Genomic DNA, 25,163 nt, shown 5'->3' with positions numbered 1-25,163 from the left:
TTTTAATTTGATGCTTTCTCTCTCATTGGTTCTTGGTTTTATTTCTTGTACTTCAGGAGTCTTGTTAAGGAAGTTGATGCCTGTGCCAATATGTTGGAGTATTGAGCCTATATTTCTTCTAGCAGTTGTAGAGTTTATGGTCTAATTAGTAGGTCTTTAAACCACTTGAGTTACAATTAATTTTAAAACTTTTTATAATTAAACAGTCAAGGAAAGTCTCTTCTGCATTTAATAAAGTAAATCTTCCCTAGTGTGATTGGTTCTTTGCCATTACAAGCATATTGCATTGAAAGTGAAAGAAAAGCCTAATATTAATGAAAAGAATAAAGACAAATGTGAATCTCAAATTTTTGCACATATATGAAGACAATAATATAGTCCAGTATTATTGCAAACAAATATTTTGATGTGTGGATTATTTTTAACAGGTTAAAGATATGCAATAAACATTATGCTATGTGTCAGATCACCCAAAGTAGAAATGAAACATTTTTGGCTTTTATTTACAATTAAAGAAAATGTTCAGCACAAAAAATAAGATTCATATCTTCCAGCAAGTCAATATTTAAGACTTTTTAATATATACTTTCTAAAGCTTATTTTAAAAGAGATTTTTATGATGTGTTGAAATCCTGTTCTTTTTTCTGCCATTCATTTTCATGTCCTTAAGGGTTCTTGATAAGACAGAATCCTTGATTAGAGAGAAAAAGAGACAAGAATTTTTTTGAATACAAGCATTAATTAGAGTCGAATTTATTATTATCTTAACCATTCAACATTTCATATACTGAATCATTTTTCTAATAAGTTACCAACTAGAGAAAGTAAATATACTTAGTAAATAATACCATCAGTTCCCTTTTAAAAACCCAATGCCAGGGCTGGAGTTGAAGCTCAGTGATAAAGTGCTTGCCTGGCATATGCAGGGCACTGGGTTTGATTCTCAGCACTGCGTATAAATAAATGTCTATCAACAACTAAAAACATATTTTTAAACAAACCCTAAAAATCAATAAAAATATAAATAAATAGTAATTTTGCTTTTATCTAAAAAAACAAAACAAAACAAAACAAAAAAAACCCAATGCCATTTACTTCTCCAACAGTATTTTTTATTTGTAACTTTTTCTGTTATTTTCTCTTGTAAATGAGAAATTCAAGATAATCAAAACATTTAAACAATATAAAATTTTTCCACCCTGATTTTATGATGTGTCTTATGAATGTTTTTCTCAGTTTTCAAAGTATACACAATGTGTTTTTAGGTAGTTCCTATCGATCATTTTTAACAGTTGCTAAAATGGAACTACATGTATTTTGCCAATACTTTTTAAAAATGTATTCTTAGTTGAACACAAAATATAATTTCCCTTTTTTTTGGCGGGGGTTTGGGGTGGTACTGGGGATTGAACTCAGGGGTATTGCACCACTGAGCCATATCCCCAGCCCTATTTTTGTATTTTATTTAGAGACAGGGTGTCACTGAGTTGCTTGGTGCCTCACTTTTGCTGAGACTGCTTGAACTTGCTATCCTCCTGCTTCAGCCTCTGGAGCTGCTGGGATTACAGGCGTGCACCACCACACCCAGCTTTCATTGCTATTATATCTTCAAAAGGATCAAAATCGTGATTCTATTAAATTATTCACATCATGTTATTATATCTCAATATTTGTTTGGGAAAAAACAATTTTTATTAATCAGGTGGTGGAATATATATTTTTAATATCATATAAGGAAACACATTAATGATTTCAATTCTTTTTTTGTTTGTTTTGTTTTTTAATTTTTTTAGTTGTAGGTGGACACAATACCTTTATTTAACTTATTTATTTTTATATGGTGCTGAGGATGGAACCCAGGGCTTCACACATGCAAGGCAAGCTCTCTACCACTGAGCCACAATCCCAGCCCAGTTCAAATTCTTATACATAAATGTGATCCTGAAAATGAACACCATGATTTCAAACTATTATAAACATGCCCTTTCCTCAGTATAAAGGTTTGTACAACTGTGTTAACAAACCTTTATTGGTTACACACAATGAGAAGCAAAAGAAAATATGTTTTTTTCTTGTCTCAGAATATGTATGTTAATTTTTGAATATTTATATATTTCACCTATAAACTGGATTATTTACATAATTGTCAAAGTGCCATAAACAGCAAATAGCAAATAACAGTGGGGGTTCATACAACTCAGAAAGCTTGCTGAATTAAATAATGCTTTCAGGAATTTTCTTAGTTAAAAAAAAATGAGGAAAATACAATTCTGTTTCCCTTCCAATTGCCATAAAGTAGACATTTTGTAGAACATATTTCTGAAATTTATAACATGATGAATCTCTTGAATAACAATCTGATAGAAAGAAGCAAGAAGCCATGGGTGCAAGCCTCTTCTTACCTGTCTCTTGGAATACACCTTGGATACTTCAACTGCCCTCTGTCACACTGTACTCTAAGTTCAGAGACAATAACAGATGATGCTTCAGCTACGTAAGTGTCCCTTCTGCAAAGAAATTCAATATACTCTCCATGGAAAATGTGTGGTCTATTATCAAAATCCCACTTCAAGAGTAAATTATTCCTTTCCATTTCAACAAAAGATAATGTGCAAGGTTCTAGAGGAAAAAAAAAAAGAAAAAGAAGAAGAAAACTATCTTGATACATCTTGGTAGTACCAGAAATAATTATGTTGCCTGCTCATGATGACCTCACAATTGCGGAGAATGGCAAATAAATTAGTTAGAATCAATATTCAAGTCAGAAAATACATTCAGACCCCCAGGAAACAGTGAACCATTTACCTCTGTGGTCCTATATTCAGAGAAAGTATACTCTGCCAGTCACTTAGTTTTATGCCATTAGGATATTCAAAGATAGCAATAAGTTATTTTTTCAGAAGTATTGACAGTCGATAGTATTCACTAAAATTATGCTTTTTCTTTATTCTTCTTCACAAAATTCACATAAAATATTCATGAGACAAACCATTGACTAATGAATAACTTTGTGGAAATGCAGAAACAAGCATGATTCTGAGCAATGACCAAACAATTTTTGGCCTGATACCATCCAAAGCAGTTAAGAGTTTTCTCTTTTAAATTTCCAGTTAAGGAATAGGAAGATTTGATTGTTTTAAATTTGTTACCTTGCTCATTTCCACATGTATTAAAATAAAACATCAAAATTAAAAGCATTAGGCTCTCCAACAAAACTATTTTATGATGATTTTTTCATCATAAAATTATTGACATTTTAAGTTTCAAATAATAAAATATTTTAGGAAATTGGTTTTATTATGTCCTTGTTTGCCTCCAGGATTATGTAACATTAAAGAGTAACTTCTAAGATAAGTTAAAAAAAGATTCAGGGTTGATAACACAACATATCAATATACCTGTAATACATTAACAAACATATTTATTCAGATATTTTTTCAGGTATTTGGAATGCTTATATGTTTGGCTAGGAGTGCTACAGATAATAAAAATGAAACAATTATTTAAAAAATACTTTAGATTCACTATAAATTAGTTTTAAAAATGAAGTGAAGTGGAGCTATATAATTTAGGAGTCATTGTTTTACAAAAAAAAATGAAATTTTAATTAAAATAAATTAAAAATTGATTTATAGACCTCCTGCTATGATGGGTAGCTAATATCAGACCAGCACTTCTACCAAGGATTAGAAAATCTCGAAAACAGGCAAAAAGCACATATTTCAAGGCAGCAGAGAATCTTCAAGGAAGTCAATGAGCTGAAGTCCTGGAAAAGTTAATTTAGATGAGTTCAATATTTTATGTTCATTTTCCTCTTAGGGTGTTTGTTAATTGTCAGCTCAGTTAAAAGACCAAGTACAGAATGGACCTTAACAGGCATAGAGCAAATAGAGCTTTTCAGAAATCTCATAAGGTTGAATATAGAAAAATTGGAGTTTGGAGGTTGCTCTAGCAACCAAGACTTGAGGAACCAAGAAGTAAGAGGAATGGGGAAGAGTATAAAAATGAGCCTGGTGCTCTGTATTGGCTTTTCCCTTGAGGCAGCTGCTGACTCTTGATTGGTATAGAAAGAGAGAATTAAGGAGCTTAGAAAATTGACTTAAAAGCTACACTGGACAATCTACAGTCTCCCACTTATATCATCATCAGTGTATAGGGAGATATATCTCCAAATGCTCAGTAAAGAGCCTTGGAGGGTTACATATTGTGATTAATGGCAACCAAATATCTGAAAGCAAACACTGAAAGCTCCATTTCCAGTTGGTTTGAGACCGACTATCCCTACCATAACCTTCAGCCAGTGGATAGAATGAGAATTCTGTGGGTTGGATGACATACTTCGTGCTCCTAAAATTTTCCACAATATTCAATTTTTAATTAATTACTAATAGAAATAGTAAGGAATTTGTCTGTTATATAGAAACTTTCCTCTAAAGTGATTCAGATATTGGAATTTTCAGATTGGGCCTTAAAGATAAGTATTATTAAAATGGTCAAAAAATGATGTCAAGATGGAATCTTTCATTAGACAAGATGAATTTACCAAAAGAAAGTATGAAGCAGACACTCTATAATTGAAGATAATAACTGAAATTAAGAGCTTAATAGACTAGTCTAAAGCAGATTAGGCACATCTAAGACAACAGTGTAAAGATACAAGAGCAAAAATGATAGAACAGCAATAAGAAATCCTACAAGGTGCTCAGAGAGATTCGACATGCTTCTCTTGGTAATTTATAAGAAGACAATTGAATAGAAATGGATGAACTTTAAAAAAATAAAAATTAAATTCAACCCAATTGACATACATCTAACAACCCACAATGACAAAGTTAATTTTCTTTTAGAGAAAAAGGAACAAACATGTGCTTCTTATAAAGCAAGTATAAGTGAATTTCAAAGGACAGATAAAATTCAAAGCATATCACAGTAGAACTAAATTAGAAGTCAAAAGCTGAAAAAACACTAGAAAATCTCCCAAATGTTCAGAAGTTAGAAACTTCTCAATGATTCAGAGTTCACAGAAGATAGCAAAATGGATATTATAACATCTTTTGAACTAGATAATAACGAAAATCCAAAATATCAAACTGTGTAAGATAAAGTTGTACTCAGAGTGAAATTTGTATCCTTAAATTCAAATCTGAAAAGGAACATGAAAGTCAGATATTAGTAACCAAGGTATACATCTCAATAAGCCAGAAAAATAGTAATTAAAGAATCTCAAGAAAGTATAAAAGAGGGAATAATGAAGATAAGAGCATAAATACAGTGAAATATCAAGAAAAATTTGAGGAAATGACCACTAAATGAAAATATTGACTCTTTTTAAGACTAATAAAATTCACAGGCTAATTTTATTAATTATATACAAATAAAACTTTCAGCCACACATGTCAAGAAAGATATATTAGTAGCAGCAATAATAATAGACACATCCTAAAAACATGAAAATGAGGATAAAAGAGTGTCACAAGTCACTTTATGTCAACTAATTTGACAATTTAGATGTAGTGGACAAATTCCAAGACACCACTTTCTACCAAAATGGATGGAAAAGATAATGACTTAATACCTACTGAACTAATTGAAGTTATGACTAAAATCTTTCTACAAAGGAAACTCAAGAGTTACATGACTTCTTTGGTAAGTTCTTAAAATTATTAAAGAATTTTCAGAGAATTGAAAAAGAACGCTTCCCAATTCATTGTATGAGGTCAACAGAAACTTGATACCAAAACTGAAAAGAAAAAAACATGAAAATAGACACAAAATACCTAGGTAAAATATTACCAAATAAAACTCAACAACCTTTAAGAAGCATAATTCATCACAACTATTTGGAATTTCTTATGAGAACACAATCATACATTAGCATTCAAAAGGAAGTAATATAATTCACGAAATATACAGAAAAAGTGATAATCTTGTGATTATTCAAACAGCTATTAAACACCCTTTGAAGATCATTAGAAATACTCTTAGCAAATTAAAGTAGAAGGTATATATATCTTAAACCTACTATTTGAAATTATTTATAATTCCACATTTAAAGGTGAATTATTAAAAGTTTTACTTATGAGATTGGGAAATAAAACTATTCATTACCTGCTCCATTCAACATTGTACTAAAATCCAAGCCAATGAAATAAGAAAAATAAATAAATGCCAGAATTGGTTGGGCATGATGGTTTATGCCTGTAATCCCAGCTTTTTGGGAGGCTGAGGCTGGAGGATTTCAAGTTCTAGGTCAGCCTGGGCAATTTAGTGAGACCCTGTCTCAAAATAAATTTTAAAAAAATGGCTGGAGATGTATCTCAGTGGTAGAGCACCTGCGTAGCATGGCTATTTTATACCTTCTAATATTCTTGGTAAATGTTGTAATTTCTATTGGAATACCTTGCTAAGAAGCAAATTAATAAGCTTGATCTTTCCATATTGAGATAGCCATTTTTTTTATTCCCCTACTGTGCTTGTTCATATTTTCAATTTATAGTGCCAGTCACACTTCATCATAATTGCTAATGTTTGCCCATACCAAAATAGCTTCTTCAATTTGTAGCCAATACCACAATACTACCTGATGCATGGTTTGCACTAGGTGTTTATTATAGCAACTGAACAACAGTTATTTGAAATCTATGGGAAAGAATAGAAACCAGTGATTAAATACTAATAAAAAACACAAATGCAGCAAATTAAGTATTAGTTTCATATCAGCATAAAATGACTGAAAGCTAAACATGCGTCATTTTACTTTATTAGCTAGAGGCATATGTAGTACTACATACCTAAGCACAATGGTGGTGTAGTCCATACTCCCTCTACACAATAGGCCTCCCTAGGTCCTTGCAGGAAATGGTGATCAAAACATCTGTATTCTATTGAAGAACCATTCTCATAGATGCCTCCTGCTGAACTAATAAGCACTCCATTTTTAATAAGTGGAGGAGATGAACACATTCCTTTAGATTCTGCAAAAAAATATACATACATAGATAGATAGATAGATACATAGATACATAGATAATAAATTGCTACAAGTATCCAGAGTTTTAATAATTGCTACAGAAACTAAATGAGATATCTTATTGCCTTCAAGGAATTTTTAATGCAGTTCTGAAATATTTTTTAAGTATTGAAGATATCTGGCAACATTGTCATACTTCAAAATTGACTATTATAGTTAGAATTTCATGTTATAAACTTTGAATACATATTTACAACTATGACAGTATTTTATTTTTCCCTTTCAATCTAGCTGAAATGAAGGCATACAAGATCTCTCTTAAAGTCTTGCCTTCCATATGTTTTATCTTCCTTTTTTTCTTTTTAAAAGTAATCGTCCCTATTACAGGGAGTACACAAAATTTCTCACACTCTGCACCAAGTAGTTTTCTGAGCAAAACCCCTAGTAAAGATATTTTAGTGTTGTTGAGCGCTGACATAAAAATCCACTGATAGTATGGTAATGTTTATTAAATCTTTTATTTTTTCCCTTTATAAAAATGACCTATTGGAATGAAATTGTTAGTATAGGCTTTTTTTAAGTATATGCACTGATTGAAAACTAGAAGTTGGAACACTCTGAACTTAGACATTAGAAGATGTGGTGCCCAATTGCTTACGCTCATAACTTTAAGCTTTCAACCAAGGTAGCTGATATCCATTAGTTAGGTAAGAAATTGTGTAAAAGTACTATTATTTTTACCTTTTCTAACACATAAAGGATATTTCACTTCTCCCCGATTGCACTGCACAGACAACCCAGACAGGGTTGATGGAGGAAAATCATATCCTTGTTTGCATACAAAATCTATTAAATCTCCATGCAAGATTTTTCCTTCATAGGCCCACTTCATTTCTATGTTATTTCTGTTCATGTTATCCGCATTCACGGTGCATGGCTCTGAAAAACAAGTGCTCTTTTAAATTCTTTACTCATCTATCCACTATGAAAGTCATGACAGGCATCAAAAGCAAGAGTTTACATTTTATATTTATCATTATTAAAGCTCCTCACACAAAGATAACAAAATATACACTTTTATTACTATCAAATGACTTTATAGATTTACATACCATAAATCAAAACCACTCAATTTGAAACATTAAAAATATTGCTTAAGGTCATCAAACAGTTAGGTTAATCATTATTTCTTTTTTTATAAAATAATAATCTTAAAAAAGAAAGTGTACTTAATGTGTAAATATTTATACAAAACCTGCCACTTGTTACATATCAATGAACAAAACAAAGAACCCTGACCTCGTGGAGCTTACCTGCTAAACAAAACTCCCACAATAATTAATAGACATACTAAGTATATGAATTTCATAATTTGTAACTATCCTTAAACTACAGCATATGAAATTAGGTGGAAAAAGGGTGAAGGGGGAAGGAGCTATCAAAAGTGCTGGGGGGAAGGAGGTTACATTCCAAGTCAGATGTCTGGGTGGGCCTAAGTAAGTATCTGCAGAAAAACTTGAAGGTTGACAAGTGTCATTATCTGATGAAATAGTGTACCTGACAGAGGAACAACCCTGAGAGCATGCCTAGCCTGAGGAAGAGGAAGGAATCCAGAATCGCTAGAGTGGAGGAGAGCAGGAAGACAAGTAGGGAGAGGTTACAGAGATTCCCATCTGAAATAATAATTCAGACAGAAAAGTCTGTTCCTCTTCACACTGTTGCATGAATTTGTAGAGATAACATGCTCAATCCCAGTGGAAAATCAAGACATGCAAGCTCTCATCTTGCCCTGACAGTGACTGATCATCACTATTTGCCTCAGTTCATTAACATCATGCCTAAATGTCTTGAGGCAATTGATCCAGATACTGAATGACTGATTTCTTCAAGCCTTATTATTCCTTATGAGGTTGTTTCATTATTATCTTTTCCATTTCTATTTCAATCTAGTCTCTGTCCTCAAAGATGATTGTACTCCTATTCAATGCAATATCAATCGCAAAATGAGAAACTTAATATCCAGTATCTCAACATAAAATTATGAGAGTAATAGAAAAATTATAGGTGAAGATGCATTTGAATTTGAATGGGATAGCATCCTAAGACTTACTTGAAAGACAGGAACTATGAACAAAAGGCTTAAAACAGCTTAAGACTTAAGCATCTATATTTTAAAACACTAAAAATAAAAGTAAAATAAAATGGTTGCAGTATACATGATTCTCAAATACTCCATTTAATTTATGTAGATATACCTTATGAGTCTGAAAAATGGCTAGGGTATGAACAATCGCTAGTAGAAAAAAACAAATCTGTGGCCACTTAGAAAATGGAAAAAAAATGCCAAATTGGCTGATACTTAAGTAAATCAAATAATTTTGCTTATTAAATTAAAAATAAATTTGAAGATTAAAATACTCAAAGTTGACAAAGATTAAAAACTTCCTACTTTAATACACTAATGGTAGGGTTATAAATCAGAATAAACTTTCTTTTTTTCTTTTTTGGGCAATTAAGAAAAAATTAATTTCCAGATCTTTCTATCTAGAAATTCTACTTTGGAAACTCTGAAAAATAAGAGAAAACTAAAACAAGGTCAAAATATATTTAATTAACTTTTTAAATGAAAAATAATGTTTTTAAAAATGTATAAACATTCATTTACAAAAATGTACTGTTTGGAATGTAAATATATTTAATGCTAAACATCCAGCAATAAAGTTATCAATTAAATTAATTTTTATGTACCTGCACTGTGGGATACTATTTAGCCATTCAAATGTATATGTAGAAGTTAAGATCAACTATGTTTACAAATTTTTTAAGTGAAAAAACAACAAGATACGTAATGTCTGCACAATATGGCAGCATCTTTATGTTATGTATGTGTGTTTAAATGGGAATAGAAAAAAGCTTAGAAGATTTTTCATTATCTAAATCACTAATATCAGTTGTTTCAAACAAGTTACTGATATTTTCTGTTTTCTTCTATTTGGTTTAATTTGCTTATAAATGTTTTTGGCAAATAACAACGACTTGCTTTTACAGTTTAAAATTCTAATACTTATTTAAATGAATATTTTAACTTACAAGAAGTTTAGCGTGCATTACACATTTGAAAAAGTAATGTTGTAATATGTTAATGCAACTACAGTGTTAGAGATTTTATACTTGTTTAGAGAGTTTCTAAAATGAAGGGGATAACATGTCAGAAAAAAAAGAAATTATACTATTTCTATGCTATACAATATTTAAAGAAAATCAAAAATAGAAAACATAATAGTAAAATAAATTTGGTGTTTTCTTTTTCTTACCCAAGCAAACAGGTGGGGATGACCATCTTCCTTGTTCACAATGAGATATTTTTGATCCCCTCAATAAGTAATATTCATTGCATCTATACTCCACTGAGGATCCTGTTGTGTAGCTTGGCAATAACACACCAACCACAGCCCCATTTGTTATATTAGGTGGAGGCCTACAATTCTCATTATTTTCTAAGAGAAAAAGTTATTTCAATTAATATAAACTCATAACAATATAATAATATAATATTGTTACCCAAACTATGGTATCTCAATAGTCCTGTATACTTAGGACAACTGATTTCTAAATTCATCAGAAATGAAAGAAATGTTGTTCAGCTGAGGTATTTTTAAAATTTATTAAGTAAAAACAAACAGCAAGAAAAGTATGCATACTTTTCTCTTAATTGTGAAGGAATTGTGGTAAAGATATTCCTGAGATGTATAGAGGGGTAAATGATGTACTTCAACCTAAAGATTATAGTTAATTCTAAAACCACCTTTTGGCATCAATGCACCTCTATCTTCTTGCTTCTTGTTGTGTTCACCTCAGTTCTCAATTAACCCAGGGACGAAATATCTATTTTTCTCTCTTTAGAATCTTTCTCTTACTCTGCAAATTTATTTAGCATCATTTACAGCTGTTGTAAATATACTAGGTAAACACATTTGGAGTTTTCCTCAATATCTGGTCAAGAATGAGAAGGATGACAAGAAGGGTAGCAACTAGGAATGATTCTGTAGCCTGGGAGTACTCTTTGGCAACACCAAAGATTAGCAACCTGTCTTAGAAAGGTATAAGGTTCAGAATGGCCAGATGCAAAAGTAATATCAGTAGGACTTACCTAAAGACAGAAACAGAATGCTAGACCCTAACTTCATAGGACATGTGGGGAAAGGAACTAGATCACACGCACGGTCATTCTCCAACATGCCTTTACTTCTCCAGTGAAGCACATCCTCACCTGTTTGTAGGTATTTAAGCTCATAGGTCATGGTGCTCACAGAAGTCAGATAACCGGGCCCAGCACTAATGTATTTAAACCTTTTTTTTTTTTTTTTCGGTTAGTTTCTGAGTTATTTACATTGGCTTGAATTCTAAAGATGACTCCTTACACACACACACACACACAAAAAAAAAAAAAAGTAGCAAAGGAGGTATAGTAGCAATGTACTTACAACCCTTGTAAGCAGTGGTTTTGAGCTATGAGTATGTAGAATAAACAGAATGGAAAATCTTGCACTATAGTCCTAGCTACTGTTAAACGTGGCAGACATACCAACACACTCAGGGGGAATTGTCCATTTTCCACGATTACAAGCTATCTCATTTGATCCACGGATATGGTAGCCTCTGTCACATCTGTATGTCACTTTATCCCCACTGTAATAAATCTTAGAATATAGGTTTGCTGCGCCATTCTCCACGAAGGGTGGTTCCTCACAGACCCTCTTCTCCTTTTCTTCTGAAACATACCATTTGAAGAGAAGGGATCATTTAGCTACACATGCATAGTTCATTTAGACTGAGTTTACTCAATGTTACTAACCAATGCATTTTGGAGGTTCTGTCCACTTTCCATTTTCACAGCGTATTTCTTCTGACCCCTGAATCAGAAAATTAAGTTCACATTGTATACGAACCATTTCTCCGTGACGATAAGCTGTTGAATACTTTTCAGTTTTGGAGTTTAGGGGCAGAGGTGGAGGAGGACATCGATGTCTTCTTCCTTATGGAAAGATATCAGCATATTTATTCATATAATTAACAGAAACAATGAAGATTCAATAAGAGCTTTTATGGTATCAGGCACCATAGAAACTATGACAGACAGGTTCAAGGAGCACCCCTAGGACCTCACCTCTTGACATTTACTTCCTTACGTAATATTCCAAGCAGTGAGACCTGTGAGACCTGTGACTTGCTCTGGACAATCAAATACAGCAAACATGATGGATTAGTATATGATTATGAATACGTGATTATGCAACATAAATTTATGACACTATTCTTCATGGAAGATTCTCCCTGCTGGTTTTGAAGACACAGCTGCCTTGTTGTGAGCTTCCAAATGGACAAGGCTACAAGGCAAGGAGAGGAAGGTGGCCTCCAGCTAATAGCCAGCAAGAGACTGAAACTCTCAAGTTCAGCAGCCTGCAAAGCTCTGAATGCTTCCAACATGCTCAATAAATTTGGAAGATCATTGCCTAGGCAAGCCTTGGGAGAGCCTCCAGGCCAGCCAACACCTTCACTGTGGCTTTGTTAGACACTGATGCAGAGGAGTGAGTTTACCCAAACCCAGACTCTGAGCTACAGAACCTGGGATTAATGCATGGATTCAATCTGAAGCGGCTGAATTCATGGTTTACATTGTTATGTACCAGTAAAGTAATAAAACACCAAGCTTTTTAAATTCATTATCTCCTTAGGTCCTAAATAATTTTCTTAAGTAGGGACTATTATTTCTCTCATATTACAGATAAAGACACTGAAGCTTATGAAGTAGGTGACACATTTGTTCTTGAGCCCGTGTCCATCTGTATTAAATCTATTCCTAACTATGGAATACTTTATTAATGGTTTACTATTGGTACAGTAACAAATTGTCATAATTTAGTGGTTTAAAACAGCAGAAATTTATTCTCTAACACTTCTGGAAGCCAGAAATCCAAAGTCAGTTTCACTAAGCTAAAATTGAGGTTTCAGGAGGACTGTGTTCCTCTGGTAGGTTTTCAAGGCAGATCCAATACTTTGGCTTTTCTGCCCTCTGGAGGCTGCCTGTATTCCTGGGCTTAGGTTCACTCCCGCCTGTTTATGCATTTCAAATCGCCTACTTCCTCCTCTGCAGTCAAATCTTCTTTCAGTTTCTTAAAAAGGACACTTGTGATCACATCTAGGGTCCAAATGAATAATAGCAGATAACCTCAAGATCCTTAATCACATCTGCAAAGTTCCTTTTGCCATATAAGGTAACATTACTGGTTTCAGGGATTAGGATGTGGGTATCTTTGGGGGGAATGGGGAAGCATTATTAAGCCCACTATACTACAGCTCTTGAGTATTTATTATCAAATAGCAGGCATGTTGGCATACCAGTTCGGAAGGGGGAAGGGTGAGGAATAGACAGTAAATATTTGTGCCACTTATGTTTGAAATAACATGCTGCAGACAGTTTGCTAAAAATCTTCCTCTCCACTGTTGTCCCAATGCTATTTTGTCCTACTGGAAAATGACAAAACCGCCAAAGTTTTCATTAAGTGCAATTAGGAAACTCTGATAGTTCCAGGCAATCCCATTGCATAGCCCTGGTCAGAAACCTAGTTCATTCTCCCAGCTCCTGTTTCAAATTTTACTGCTCTCTTCCAAATTCCACCTTCATGTCTTTCACCTGCCTGTGGATGATGAATTATTTCCTATACTACAGAGAAAACGGTTGCTACCAAACCCTGTGCCTCCTCCCAGTCCTCAATCTCTTATTCATCTCTTAAGACCCAGTCCAAATATTATCCATCACTTCTGTGAAATATTACCCGTTGCCTCAACAAATACCATCTCCCACCATACCTATATAATAATCTAATGATTATTTAAATATTTTGTACCTGATTTTATAGCAACATTTGCAACATCAGAGCAATTATTTTTTCATATTTCCTTTGCTGGATTAAGACCTTCTTCAAATGACATTGTAGTTATGGTTAAGTAATTATTAAGTTGGTGTCTACTGACAGATAAGCATACCACCTGCCTGAACAAATTTAGTGATAGAAATGTAACCTTAGACATTACACTTTTGGAGTAGCTCTAACTAGATGACCTCATTTTCCATTTTCACTTTGAGGTAATAGTCTTCCAAGTTTTCTGCTCTCTATCTCACTACTTTGGAGATTGAATTTTCACATCAATAAATACGTAACCAATGGAGAAAATGCCCTCACAAAGATGCTCCCTTGGGGCAACTATCTGTAATATTAATTTCCAATTTTTTAAAGTTATTAATTATAAGAAGAGATTTAGCATTGATAATACAGATTTTTGAGTATTATATTTAAAAGATACTCCCTCTCTACAAACTAATTTAAAGCTTTAAGTTTCTTTAAATGGAATAAAGATTGATGAAAAGAACATTGGTTTAAATGACATTATTTATTTTAAAAATAGCACTAGAGACTAGAAATAGATATCACCACAGATATTTTTTCAGAGCTCATAGAGATTAAAACTTATTAAAATATGAGGTTAAGATATGCTACTTCCCCACGCATAGAACTTAGAAATTTACCTTCACATACAGGAGATTCTGGGTACCAACCAAAGTTATAGCACTGAATTAGGTCAGGTCCACTTAGATAATAATTTTCATGACAGAAAAACTGAACCACATCTCCTTCTTCATAGGTTTGCTTTATAGGATGAAAATAGCCATTCTCAATTAATCTTAAAGAAGAGCACTGTAATTCTAAAATTGAAAGAATGAATAAAAACACAGTGTTTATTTTTCCTACCAGAACAAAATTTATATACTATTTACAACCTATATCTGAATAGAAACTAATAAGTTTCTCTTATGCTGTTTTAGCTAGCAAAAGTTTTTGAATTTATTTCATATATATATATATATATATGTATATATATATATATATATATATACATATATATATATATATATATAAAATATATCATTAGGGTTATTTAAATTCCATAAGCAAAAATGAATTTTCCCACTTGAAAACTTTAAATGATCAAATTCTATTATGAAAGTAATTAAAACTAAAAACAAAAAAAATATGATTATGGGTCATAGTTATCATAACAACTTTTAACTACTTCAGCGTGAGAGGTACTTTTTCAGAGTGAAAGTAAGTTGTGTTGAACGTGAGAACCTACTGGTGCACTTTGGTGTGAGAGACCATCCATACGTGTGGCATTCCACCTCCTCTGCGTGCTGTCCTCCAGCTGTGTAGTAGCCAGCAGCACATTCATATTGCACTTTATCCTTCACTTTGAATGTTTTCTGTGTTGTGGAATAATTTCCATTATGTAATTCAGGGGCCAAACATGTTTCTAGAAAATTTAAAGTTACTTATTTTATGAACCTCACCAATAACTTAAAAGAGATTTTATATATATATACATACATACCTGCTCATAGAAGGGAACACTAGTTTTGCAAGCTCTTATCCTCAGTCTTAAGATAAGATTCTTAGATACCTACCATGCTCCTTCCTACAGGTTGGCTGAGAAGACCATCCATCAGAAAGACACTGCACCACTTCTTCATCCTTCCCTCCAGTGGTTTTATATCCAGAAGCACAACCATAACGCATATTCTCTTTAATTTTATACAAGAATTTTACATCAGAGACATAACCATTTGTTAGGTCAGGCTTAGTGCATTTTCCTGTGGGGGGGGGAATTCTTTGTTTAACTTAGTGATGAAATGAAGCTTGCCTTTTATTAAATTGCAAAATGAAAACAAACATTTCATATCACTCTTAATTGGAATTTGAAGGAGGAGAGAGAAATAATTTCTCTCTCCACAATTCCTTGATTTAATTTTGGAAATATAATCTTATAGGTCATGAATAAAATTTCTTTGAAAATGGATTCAGTTTGACACTAACTGTCTCTGTATTTACTAAATTTAGTCCTTATATTCATTCCTAACCTTACCTACTTTTAGACTGTAAGTTCACACATGCTAAGCAGTCTCTCTACCATTGAGCACATCCCCAGCTGGATGGATCCATAAATAATTCTGCAAATATCTTAGATTAATATGAAAACTGTTCTTTCATTCTATTGAATATATAGTTTAAATAAATCTTTATTTATTTAAAATATTTATTTAATTAATTAATATTTATTTAAAATATTTTGGGATCACCTAGCAGCACAGGATTCAGTATTTAATCCATTTAAACTGTGACTAAATCATACAACAAAGTTATTTTTGGTAAATATTTGCAACAAGAACGTATAACATAATAAATTTCTATAGCGTTCTGTGGAAATCTATCATTTTTATAAGCTATATTGTTAGACCTTCATAACAAAGCAATTCAGAAGAGTTAATAAATTTGCCCAAGGTTCATGTAAGTTTAAATATTTTTAATACTTGCAATATGTCCAACATTATGTAAAGCTTATCTCATTGAAGCAATACCAATTCCATTGTACAGATAAGAAACTAATGTTCAAACCACTTCCCCGTAGCAGAGCTGAATTCACATACCGTCAGTTTGACTGCAGAGATTTGTATCTAAACCATTAAATTGCCATGCTAATTTCTTCTGACTCATATTTCAATATTCTATTTTCCAAGATAAAAGAGTCAATAAATCTAGGGCTTATAATTTATTTCTATGCTTTAGTTATAAATAGGATTTATTTACTAGAGTTAATGTATGCTCTGTGTTAATACCAAAAGTGCAATGCCTAAAGTATGAGCTGTCCTGAAGCCACAGAATGGATAATTATCCCAAATGGATGTGGTATATCAACCACAGTTACTACCATACCCAACCTCCTCTTCTAAATGAAACAGACCCAAGCAAAGCCTTTTACTCTGGAAAACAGAGCTTAGGGAATTCTTAGCTTAGGAGAGTTCACCTGAACCACTGGAAGCCCACCAATAAATTGAGTGTAATTTTTCAATTAAATAATGAGATGAACCTATCATAATACCTGCTCACAAATTTGGACTCAGAATTTTTCATCGGTATTAGAAGTTGGCACTCAAAGGAGTTAGGAATTTGCAAATGATAGGCCCTGGAATAACAACCTTGTCCTTGCTGAGAATGTTTCATAAGTATGTTTCCTGGCCTATTATGCAAAATGTTCCATATAACAGTTTCATTTATTACCCGTGTTCCCTTCACAGTATATGATTTTAAAAATATATAGAAAATAACATTTTAAAATGAAAACATTATTTATACTATTTCAGATACAGAATTTTTTAAAAAGAAAGTTTGCTAGTAATTTTGTTCTTATCTACCAAAAGGTTTTTTTTCATAGAAATAAATTAGCTTTTTCAATAAACTAGTTTCTTGGAGCACCATAGCCATCCCTCGTTGTGTTAACACAACTGCTCACTTACTGAAGCACCTTGGTTCTGGAGACCAGCCCTCTGCTGTACATCTGCTTTGCTCTTCTTGTTTCCCACTTTCAGTTGTGTAGCCAGCCAAACAGAAAAATGGCAACTTTTTGTCTATGCTCATTGGGAAGTAAAAACTCTTAAAAGTATAGTAATATTGGGCAAGCCTTCCATTTTCTACCGTGGGAAAATCACAGCGTTTCTCTGAAATGAAGAAAAACTCAAGCTGAGACCATGGAATTCGCAATCAAGCAATAACACATTTTTAAATCCAGCACTTATTTTTATTACCTAAAATTTAAAGGTGATTTCTTTTGGACAATCCAAGCATTTGTTTTCTTTTTCCACCATAATTAATATACTAGTAGTTCTGAACAACTCTAATAGATGCATAATGAAAATCATATGTAATTGTAAAATTCCTAAAATTCTCACATTACTAAAAGTAAAAAAGAAGCATTGAAGTTCATTTTAATAATATGCTTTATTTGGTCCAATACCTTAAAATATGTTGCATTCTTCTTACCCCCTTTAAAATCCTCTGTATTTACACTGACAGCACCTTTTCACTCGGACTATCCATATTTCAAGTACTCAACAGTCATAGGATTTTCCCTCAAAATTAGCAAGAGATTGGTTCCAGGGCTATCCAGCAGATATCCAAACCCATGGATGCTCAAATCCCTTTGTGTTGGTCTTGGAGTAAAGAACAGTAAAACATGATGTCCCTAAAATGCCCATTTATATTCCCAAGAATCTAACCCTCTCAAGGGAACAATGAGTGGCCCCAGCCAGATGGTCCAGATAAGTGTTACTTGAAGGACACTGACTTTCTCTCAGGCATGCTGAGAATTAGGACAAATTAGTGTTATCTTAGAAAGCTGCTTTCTTGCATGTATGTCAAGTTCCTTGGAATGCTGGTCACATCATGCGAGGAAGCAAGGTAATGATGTCACTGCTTCTGTAGCCTAACTCATTGATTCTCCTCTCCCTGCAGTAACTACCACAGAGCAGAGAGCTGTGGAGAGGATCAGTGCTCATCCAGCCAGCTGCCACTGGACAGAGCACAGTGAGGGATAGTCACTGCTTTCTGGCAAGGCACCATAAAGGACAGAAGAGCTATGCTTCCAGCCCCTCACCACTGGACTTTCCACATAAGCAGTTTTCAATAAACCTTATGTCTTGCACTCTGTCTCCAAGTCTTTCAGCAATATGTCCCACTGCCTAGTACAATGGGACTGTGGAGTGTTATGTAAAAGGTGCACCCTTATGTAAAATGCAGTAGTATTTGCATGATGCCTACAGCCCTCCTAGGCAGACTTTAAACTCTATTTAGATATTAAAATACCTAAAGCCATGCGTAATGCATGGATTCAGCAGAACACTGGGCAACATTGCAAATTCAAGTTTCACTTTTTGGAACTTTCTGGAAATTTTTCTAATATTTTCTATCCTCAATTGCTTAAATCTGCAAATGAGGAACCCAGGAATATAGAGGACTGATTGCACGTGGCTACTATCCTCTGTATTGGACAGCATCATTCTAAAACAGATGAACTTCTCCTTAAGATAGGCAAGCCCCTACCCCAAACTGTGAAGTAAATGGTTTTTGGTCATCTCTCAAGACAAAGACAGATTAAAATAAAGATTCGAATAAGAATTTAACAAATGGGATATTTAAATGGTCAGAGATCAAGTATTCAGCCTTTTTCATCATCAGGGAAATGTAAATTGAAACCATTATGAGATACTGCAAATCTACTAAAATTGTTGAAATGTGAAAGATTATCTCAATGGTTGTTAAAGATATGGAGAAACAGGACTTCTCATAGCACTATAAGTGAGAGTATAAATTGGTACATGAGAAAATACATTGGTAATACTTATAGAAGCAGAGCATGTATCCTATTATCCAATAGAAGAGCACACATCTGTGAACACAAGGACGTGTCAAAGATTTCCATAGCAGCACTGTTCATGTGGTGCCAAATCAGAAACAACCTAAATGGCCTTTAATGGTAGAAAAGGTAAGCACGTCTCAGATGAGGCATACCTGTAATGTTCTATGTACAGCAACACAAATAAATGAATGATGAATCTCACAAATATAACATTACATGAAAGAAGCCAGTCAACATACATTATATAACTCTTTACGAAGACAACTAAAAATCCCTGGTAAAAGAAGTCAGAAAAATTACCTTTAGAAATTAACACCTTTGAGAGGTCATTTAGGAAGTTTTTTTAGGTGTTATTGATGCTCTATATCTTGATTTGGTTAGTGAAAAGCTGCCTAAAATTCACACAACTCTATCTTATGATATTTGCCTCTTTCTGTGTCTATTATATTCCAAATAAAATGTTTACTTGAAAAATCTCTGGTTGTGTTGGAGATCTTTAAAAAAAATGCTTAAAGGAGAGAAACCCTTGGGCAATTCCTGGGAGTGGCGCTGAGTGAAAACCAGACTCAACCAGACTTGTGGGTCAAAGAAGGCCTGGAGCCAGTGGGTTATTCTGGTTTCAATGCCTTGATTACTGCCTACCCTAAAACTGCCCTAAAATAATAAAGAAATAAAATAATGATACTGCCAGCCCATGGCTGAGGGGAATGGGCATGGAAGGATGACTAATATAAAATTGCCAGCATCTTGAGAGAGCAGAGCAGCAGATAAATACATGTGCAGAATAGCCTCCACTCCCTGAGAATTACACCATTTTTCAGGAATTTCAATGAAAAGACTTCAAAAATATTAGTGAATACACAAGGATGCTCCCTGAGGGTCACTGTTGCTGGACTGAGTGGGATGGGGGCATGTGTCTTTACCACTTTGTGGCTTCAAAGACTGTCCTGAGGCATGTATCTCTATCACCAGGAGAGGCACATTACTGGTCAGTAGATGGCATGCCTTGGAGAATGTGAATTCATGAGAAAAAAGAAATAAGAAGAAATAGGAGGAGCTCAACTCCAATAAAATAATGTCAACAAACTGGATAATAAATATCAGATGAAGTGAACTGAACAATTAAGAGGAGAATTTCAAGTTTGCATAATGAATAACTCAAATAGAAAATGGAAAATACTGGTATTACAGACCATACATAAGAAGCTATAAAGAAGCAACAATGAAGTTAGCCAATCCCCCCAAACCAAATGCTGAATGTTTTCTTTGATATAAGGATGCTGATTCATAATGGGGTTGGGGGGGGGCATGGGTGGATTAGACAAACTATAGATAGAGCAAAGGGGAGGGAGGGGAAGGGAAGGGGCATGGGGGTAGGAAAGACCTTCATGCAAAAATTATCCTATTATAGGATATAATTAGGGTATAGGACATCATTACCCTAAGTACATGTATGAAGACACGAATGGTGTGATTCTACTTTGTGTACAACCAGGATATGAAAAATTGTGATCTTTATGTGTAATATGAATTGTAAAGCATTCTGCTGTCATACATAACAAATTAGAATAAAAAAGTACAAATTTCAAAACATGAATTTTTTTAAAAAAAAGAAGCAACAATGAGATACACTGAGTATGAAAATATAAACAACCTGTTAAGTATGGAAAATAGCAGAAAATGGTTTAAGCCAAAGAATTAATTTGTACAACAAAATATAAGATTTTATCATTTCTGACTCATAACATCAAGGCCCCATATTGCACAGTTCAGGAGGTACCAATCACACTGTATGATAGTTCAAAGGTACAGAAAAAAAAAAAAAGAAACTAAAGGGTAAAATGTAATGGGTTTGATTATTTAAAAATTTGAGAATTTCTTTGAAAGTCATTTTCCACAAAACACATACATACTACTTTAGAAGAAGGAACTTGCAATGTCTAAAACTGATAAGAAGTTACAACTTGTAGTTTATAAAGACTTCTTACAAATCAGCTCCAAAGAGCCATAAAGCAAAGAGAAATGCTAATCAGAAACAATTTAGGAAATTCCAGAAATCTGAACATCTAAAAAAGTATATGAAGAGATGTACAAACTTACCAAAAATCAGAGACTATCAAATTAACATAAATGAGATGGCACTTTATGAACAACAGTATGGCAAAGAGCACAAAAGTAGAGAACAGGAAGTGCTGCTGAGGGTGATGGGAAGCAACAGCTCATGCCCATCACCTTTTGAAGATTACATACATTGAAACAGCCATTTCACAAAGTAATTTGTCATTCTGTTTCCCTAGGATAATTGACCTAATAATCCCACCTGTGAGTGAATACAGGCTGAAGAAATCTCACAGAGCTATAGATGACTATATGACAGTATCAACGTCAGAATTATTTGAGGTTAGGAAGGAAGTAGCATGTCCATCATCTGAAGACTAGATAAATAAAATATATGAAATGCTACACAGTTCAAAAGGGAACAAAATAGTTTTGCAAAGTGGAAATATATTTGAACAGTATCTAGTAAAATGAGAAAATCAAATCTACATCAAACTTTCATTAATGTGAATGTGAAACACATGCACAAATAAGACATGTAACAAAGGAATTTGAATATTTAAGAAATATGGAAATCATATAGAATGGAATTCATTATCAGAGATGATCTAATCATCTCTGAGTGAAAAGCGTATAAATAAACAAAAGCAAGGTCTTTCATAGGTCAGTAATGATTGTACACCATGAAGTGAGAAGGACCATTATTTCACTCTTGTCCCTGAGGTCCTTAGTTGGAGAATATGAGATCATGATCCCTGCTTCATGTAGCTTACTTTTTTGTGTCAGATGAGTTTATGCTCATATAATAGAAAATTAGCTACAATTTTACAAAGTCATCACAATGTAGCTAATAGATAATGATATCATCTTGAATTTTCCTACTTATAAAAATAAAAATCAAAGGAAACTTCATGCAAAAATTATCCTATTATAGACAGAAATGTATGAAATGAAGATGAATTTTATTTATTTCACCTTCATAATTTATTTGTAGACCTTCTGGCAGAAAATTTGTAGTGAACTATTCAATTAAGAAGCAATTATAACTTACAGGATATTTTATTTCAACAATTCCTCTAAGATGTTTATTTTAGAAAAGTTTTGTTGCTGTGGTTTCCAGTTTTTCATTCACTCTTGCTAACTGCTAACTGACCTGCCTAGGTTCTTAATTAATCCTACAGTTGAAAAGCACTGATAATCCTTCCTAAGAACATGGTATTGCACTGCCTACCTTTTACTGACACAGATCTTACACACCAGGCAGTCTGTTACAAGTAACAATTTGTCTCATTTATCACTGTTGTCCAGACATAATTCTTTTTTAAAAAACATTTTTTTTTAAAGAGAGAGTGAGAGAGGAGAGAGAGAGAGAGAGAGAGAGAGAGAGAGAGAGAGAGAGAGAGAGAGAGAGAGAGAATTTTTAATATTTATTTTTTACTTCTCGGCGGACACAACATCTTTTTTGTTGGTATGTGGTGCTGAGGATCGAACCCGGGCCGCACGCATGCCAGGCGAGCGCGCTACCGCTTGAGCCACATCCCCAGCCCTAAAAAACATTTTTAGTTATAGATGGACACATTTATTTTACTTACTTATTTTTATGCAGGGCTGAGGATCAAACCCAGTGGCTCACACATGCTAAGCAGGCACTCTGCCACTGAGCTACAGCCCCAGCCCCAGACATAATTCTTAATAGAGCCCTCTCACTCTCCAAAGTGGAATATAAAAAAAGTTTCAGCTATGCGGATTTCATACTAACCACTACTTAATAATCCAGCCAGTGAATAAATAAATCATGGAATAAAAATCAAAGTAGCAAGAGTAGAAAATCTTGTTGATGATTTATGGTTATTTCTTTTTCAAATTTCCCTCAGTAAGCTCTCACCTTGTAGACAGAGAATTAAAATTCTGTAAGTTGTGTCAATGTTAAGAATGGATTCTTGCATAAAACTGGAATTAAGGTTAACATGTGACTTCTAAACTGCCACATTATTAACCAGAAACCCTTTAAAGTATATTTAGATAATGTTAGATCATGGTCTCCTATGCTCCCAAACCTATATATTCAAAGGGTCTTTGTTTTGTGTTTTTAACTTAAACTACTTTAACAACAGTTTGCTAGTTTATCTCAAAGGGGAAAAAAAAACATCTTTCTAAATGCTATAACAAGCTAAATTTACATAAAGAATGTGATAAAATTGATACATCAAAATGAAAGATTATACCAAAACTTAAGTTGTATGAATATTAGAATTTCCATTTATAGTTTTTTAGAGAATAAAGCAAATTAAGGATTAATTTTACCTTCTGCAGAGAGTTCTCCTAAGATCATTAATATAATAACAAAAGCCAAATCTTTTAACTTCATCTTCAGTGGTACGTTTCATAAAGATTCTAACAATTCGAAAACACTAGGGAACTCTTCATTAGGTAAACAATGCTTCTCTTGAAGAAAAAGTTAATAATTTACTACATCTAAGTCCGTTAGGAACAAGCCTTTTATTTTACCTAAAATATTTTCAAATAATGTTAAAATAACACAACTATATAAATTGACATTACTTTTCCTACCAGAGTCTAATAAGAACATGTGAACCAATAAGGGCAACAATAGTAGCATCACAAATAATTAACACAGGCTGTTTAAAACAAAAAAGGAAAAAAATTCAACTTTGATTCTCAACTGTCAGTTCATAGAGTAAAGTACACGTAGCCATTGTTGTTTACTAATATTGATCAAGCGAAGAGATGAACTTAGGAACATGAGATCATAGGTACTGGATGTTAAAACAGGTTGTTGTCTATATAGCGTTCCTTAAAGACATAAATGATCTTAGTTGTCTCAATGATAAAAAAAAATTTATTAAAAATACTAACAGCTAACATTTAGAGAATTTGAACTCTGTGGCAAGTGGCAAATAAACACTGTGTTTTATGATCACTCATTTGTGAAAAAGATTTTGAATGTCCACCATATTCGAGTCCACATTGTGGTCCTGAGGCAGACAGCAGTGAAAAAGCAGACTAAAAATATTACTCCCATGAAGTTTACATTCTAATAAGGTTTAATTTAAAGGAAAAATTAATACTAATAAGAACAATAATGAGGAAGGTATTAATGTTCCAATTTTAGAATATTTTATTAAAATATAACATTAAGGGATGGGGTTGTGGCTCAGTGGTAGAGCACTTGCCTAGCAAGCGTGAGGCACTGGGTTTGATCCCGGCACCACATAAAAATTTAAAAAATAAAATAATGGTATTGTGTCCACCTACAACTAAAAAAAATTTTTTAATAAAAACATAAAACATAATATTAATAGAGAAGTACCTATATCAGTGAATTTTTATATCAGTGAATTTTTACATCACAAATTCAGAACCCAGAATAAGAAACAAAATATCTGCATCCCAGAAGCCCCTTCCAAGTCACTACCTACACCCTTCTACCCGCCCCAGTGTAAAAACTATCTTTACTTCCAACAGTGTAGATTAATTTTGCCAGGTTTTAGACTACATGAATGACATCATTTAGTAACCATTCTTTTATACCTGTTTCCTTTTGTTTCACGTTTTGCTTAAGAAATTCATCCTTATTTGGGGGTATAGTAGATAGTTTTTTTTTTCTATACAGTACTCCATTCTATGCCACAAACTTTCTATCCTTTCTACTGTTTGTTGAAATTTGGGTGATTTGTAGTTTAAGAAACTAATGTGGCATATGCTCATTTTCAAAGAAAAAAAAAGGTATTTTTTTTTAATTTGAAAACTTGCAAACAGAATGCTTACCTGAATTCTATCATTAACGTGTATATATATATATATATAT

At 33.2% G+C, this 25,163-nt stretch overlaps 1 protein-coding gene across 1 annotated transcript; it reads right to left on the bottom strand.

The window, feature by feature from the left end:
* Window positions 1-657: 657 nt before the first annotated feature.
* Window positions 658-23,702, bottom strand: LOC308652109 (coagulation factor XIII B chain-like; the record flags this gene model as incomplete). The annotated part of the gene is made up of 12 exons (XM_081299812.1): window positions 658-691; window positions 2,403-2,619; window positions 6,792-6,974; window positions 7,712-7,909; window positions 10,285-10,467; window positions 11,556-11,741; window positions 11,826-12,005; window positions 14,559-14,735; window positions 15,164-15,340; window positions 15,492-15,677; window positions 17,379-17,579; window positions 23,639-23,702. 12 exons carry the CDS (start codon window positions 23,700-23,702, stop codon window positions 658-660), a joined length of 1,986 nt encoding a protein of 661 aa, XP_081155938.1.
* Window positions 23,703-25,163: the final 1,461 nt, after the last annotated feature.

The sequence above is a fragment of the Spermophilus citellus genome, assembly GCF_964194105.1.
Source record: "Spermophilus citellus genome assembly, chromosome: 6".
Taxonomy (NCBI): Eukaryota; Metazoa; Chordata; class Mammalia; order Rodentia; family Sciuridae; genus Spermophilus; species Spermophilus citellus.
This window is presented reverse-complemented; position numbering and strand designations above follow the sequence as displayed.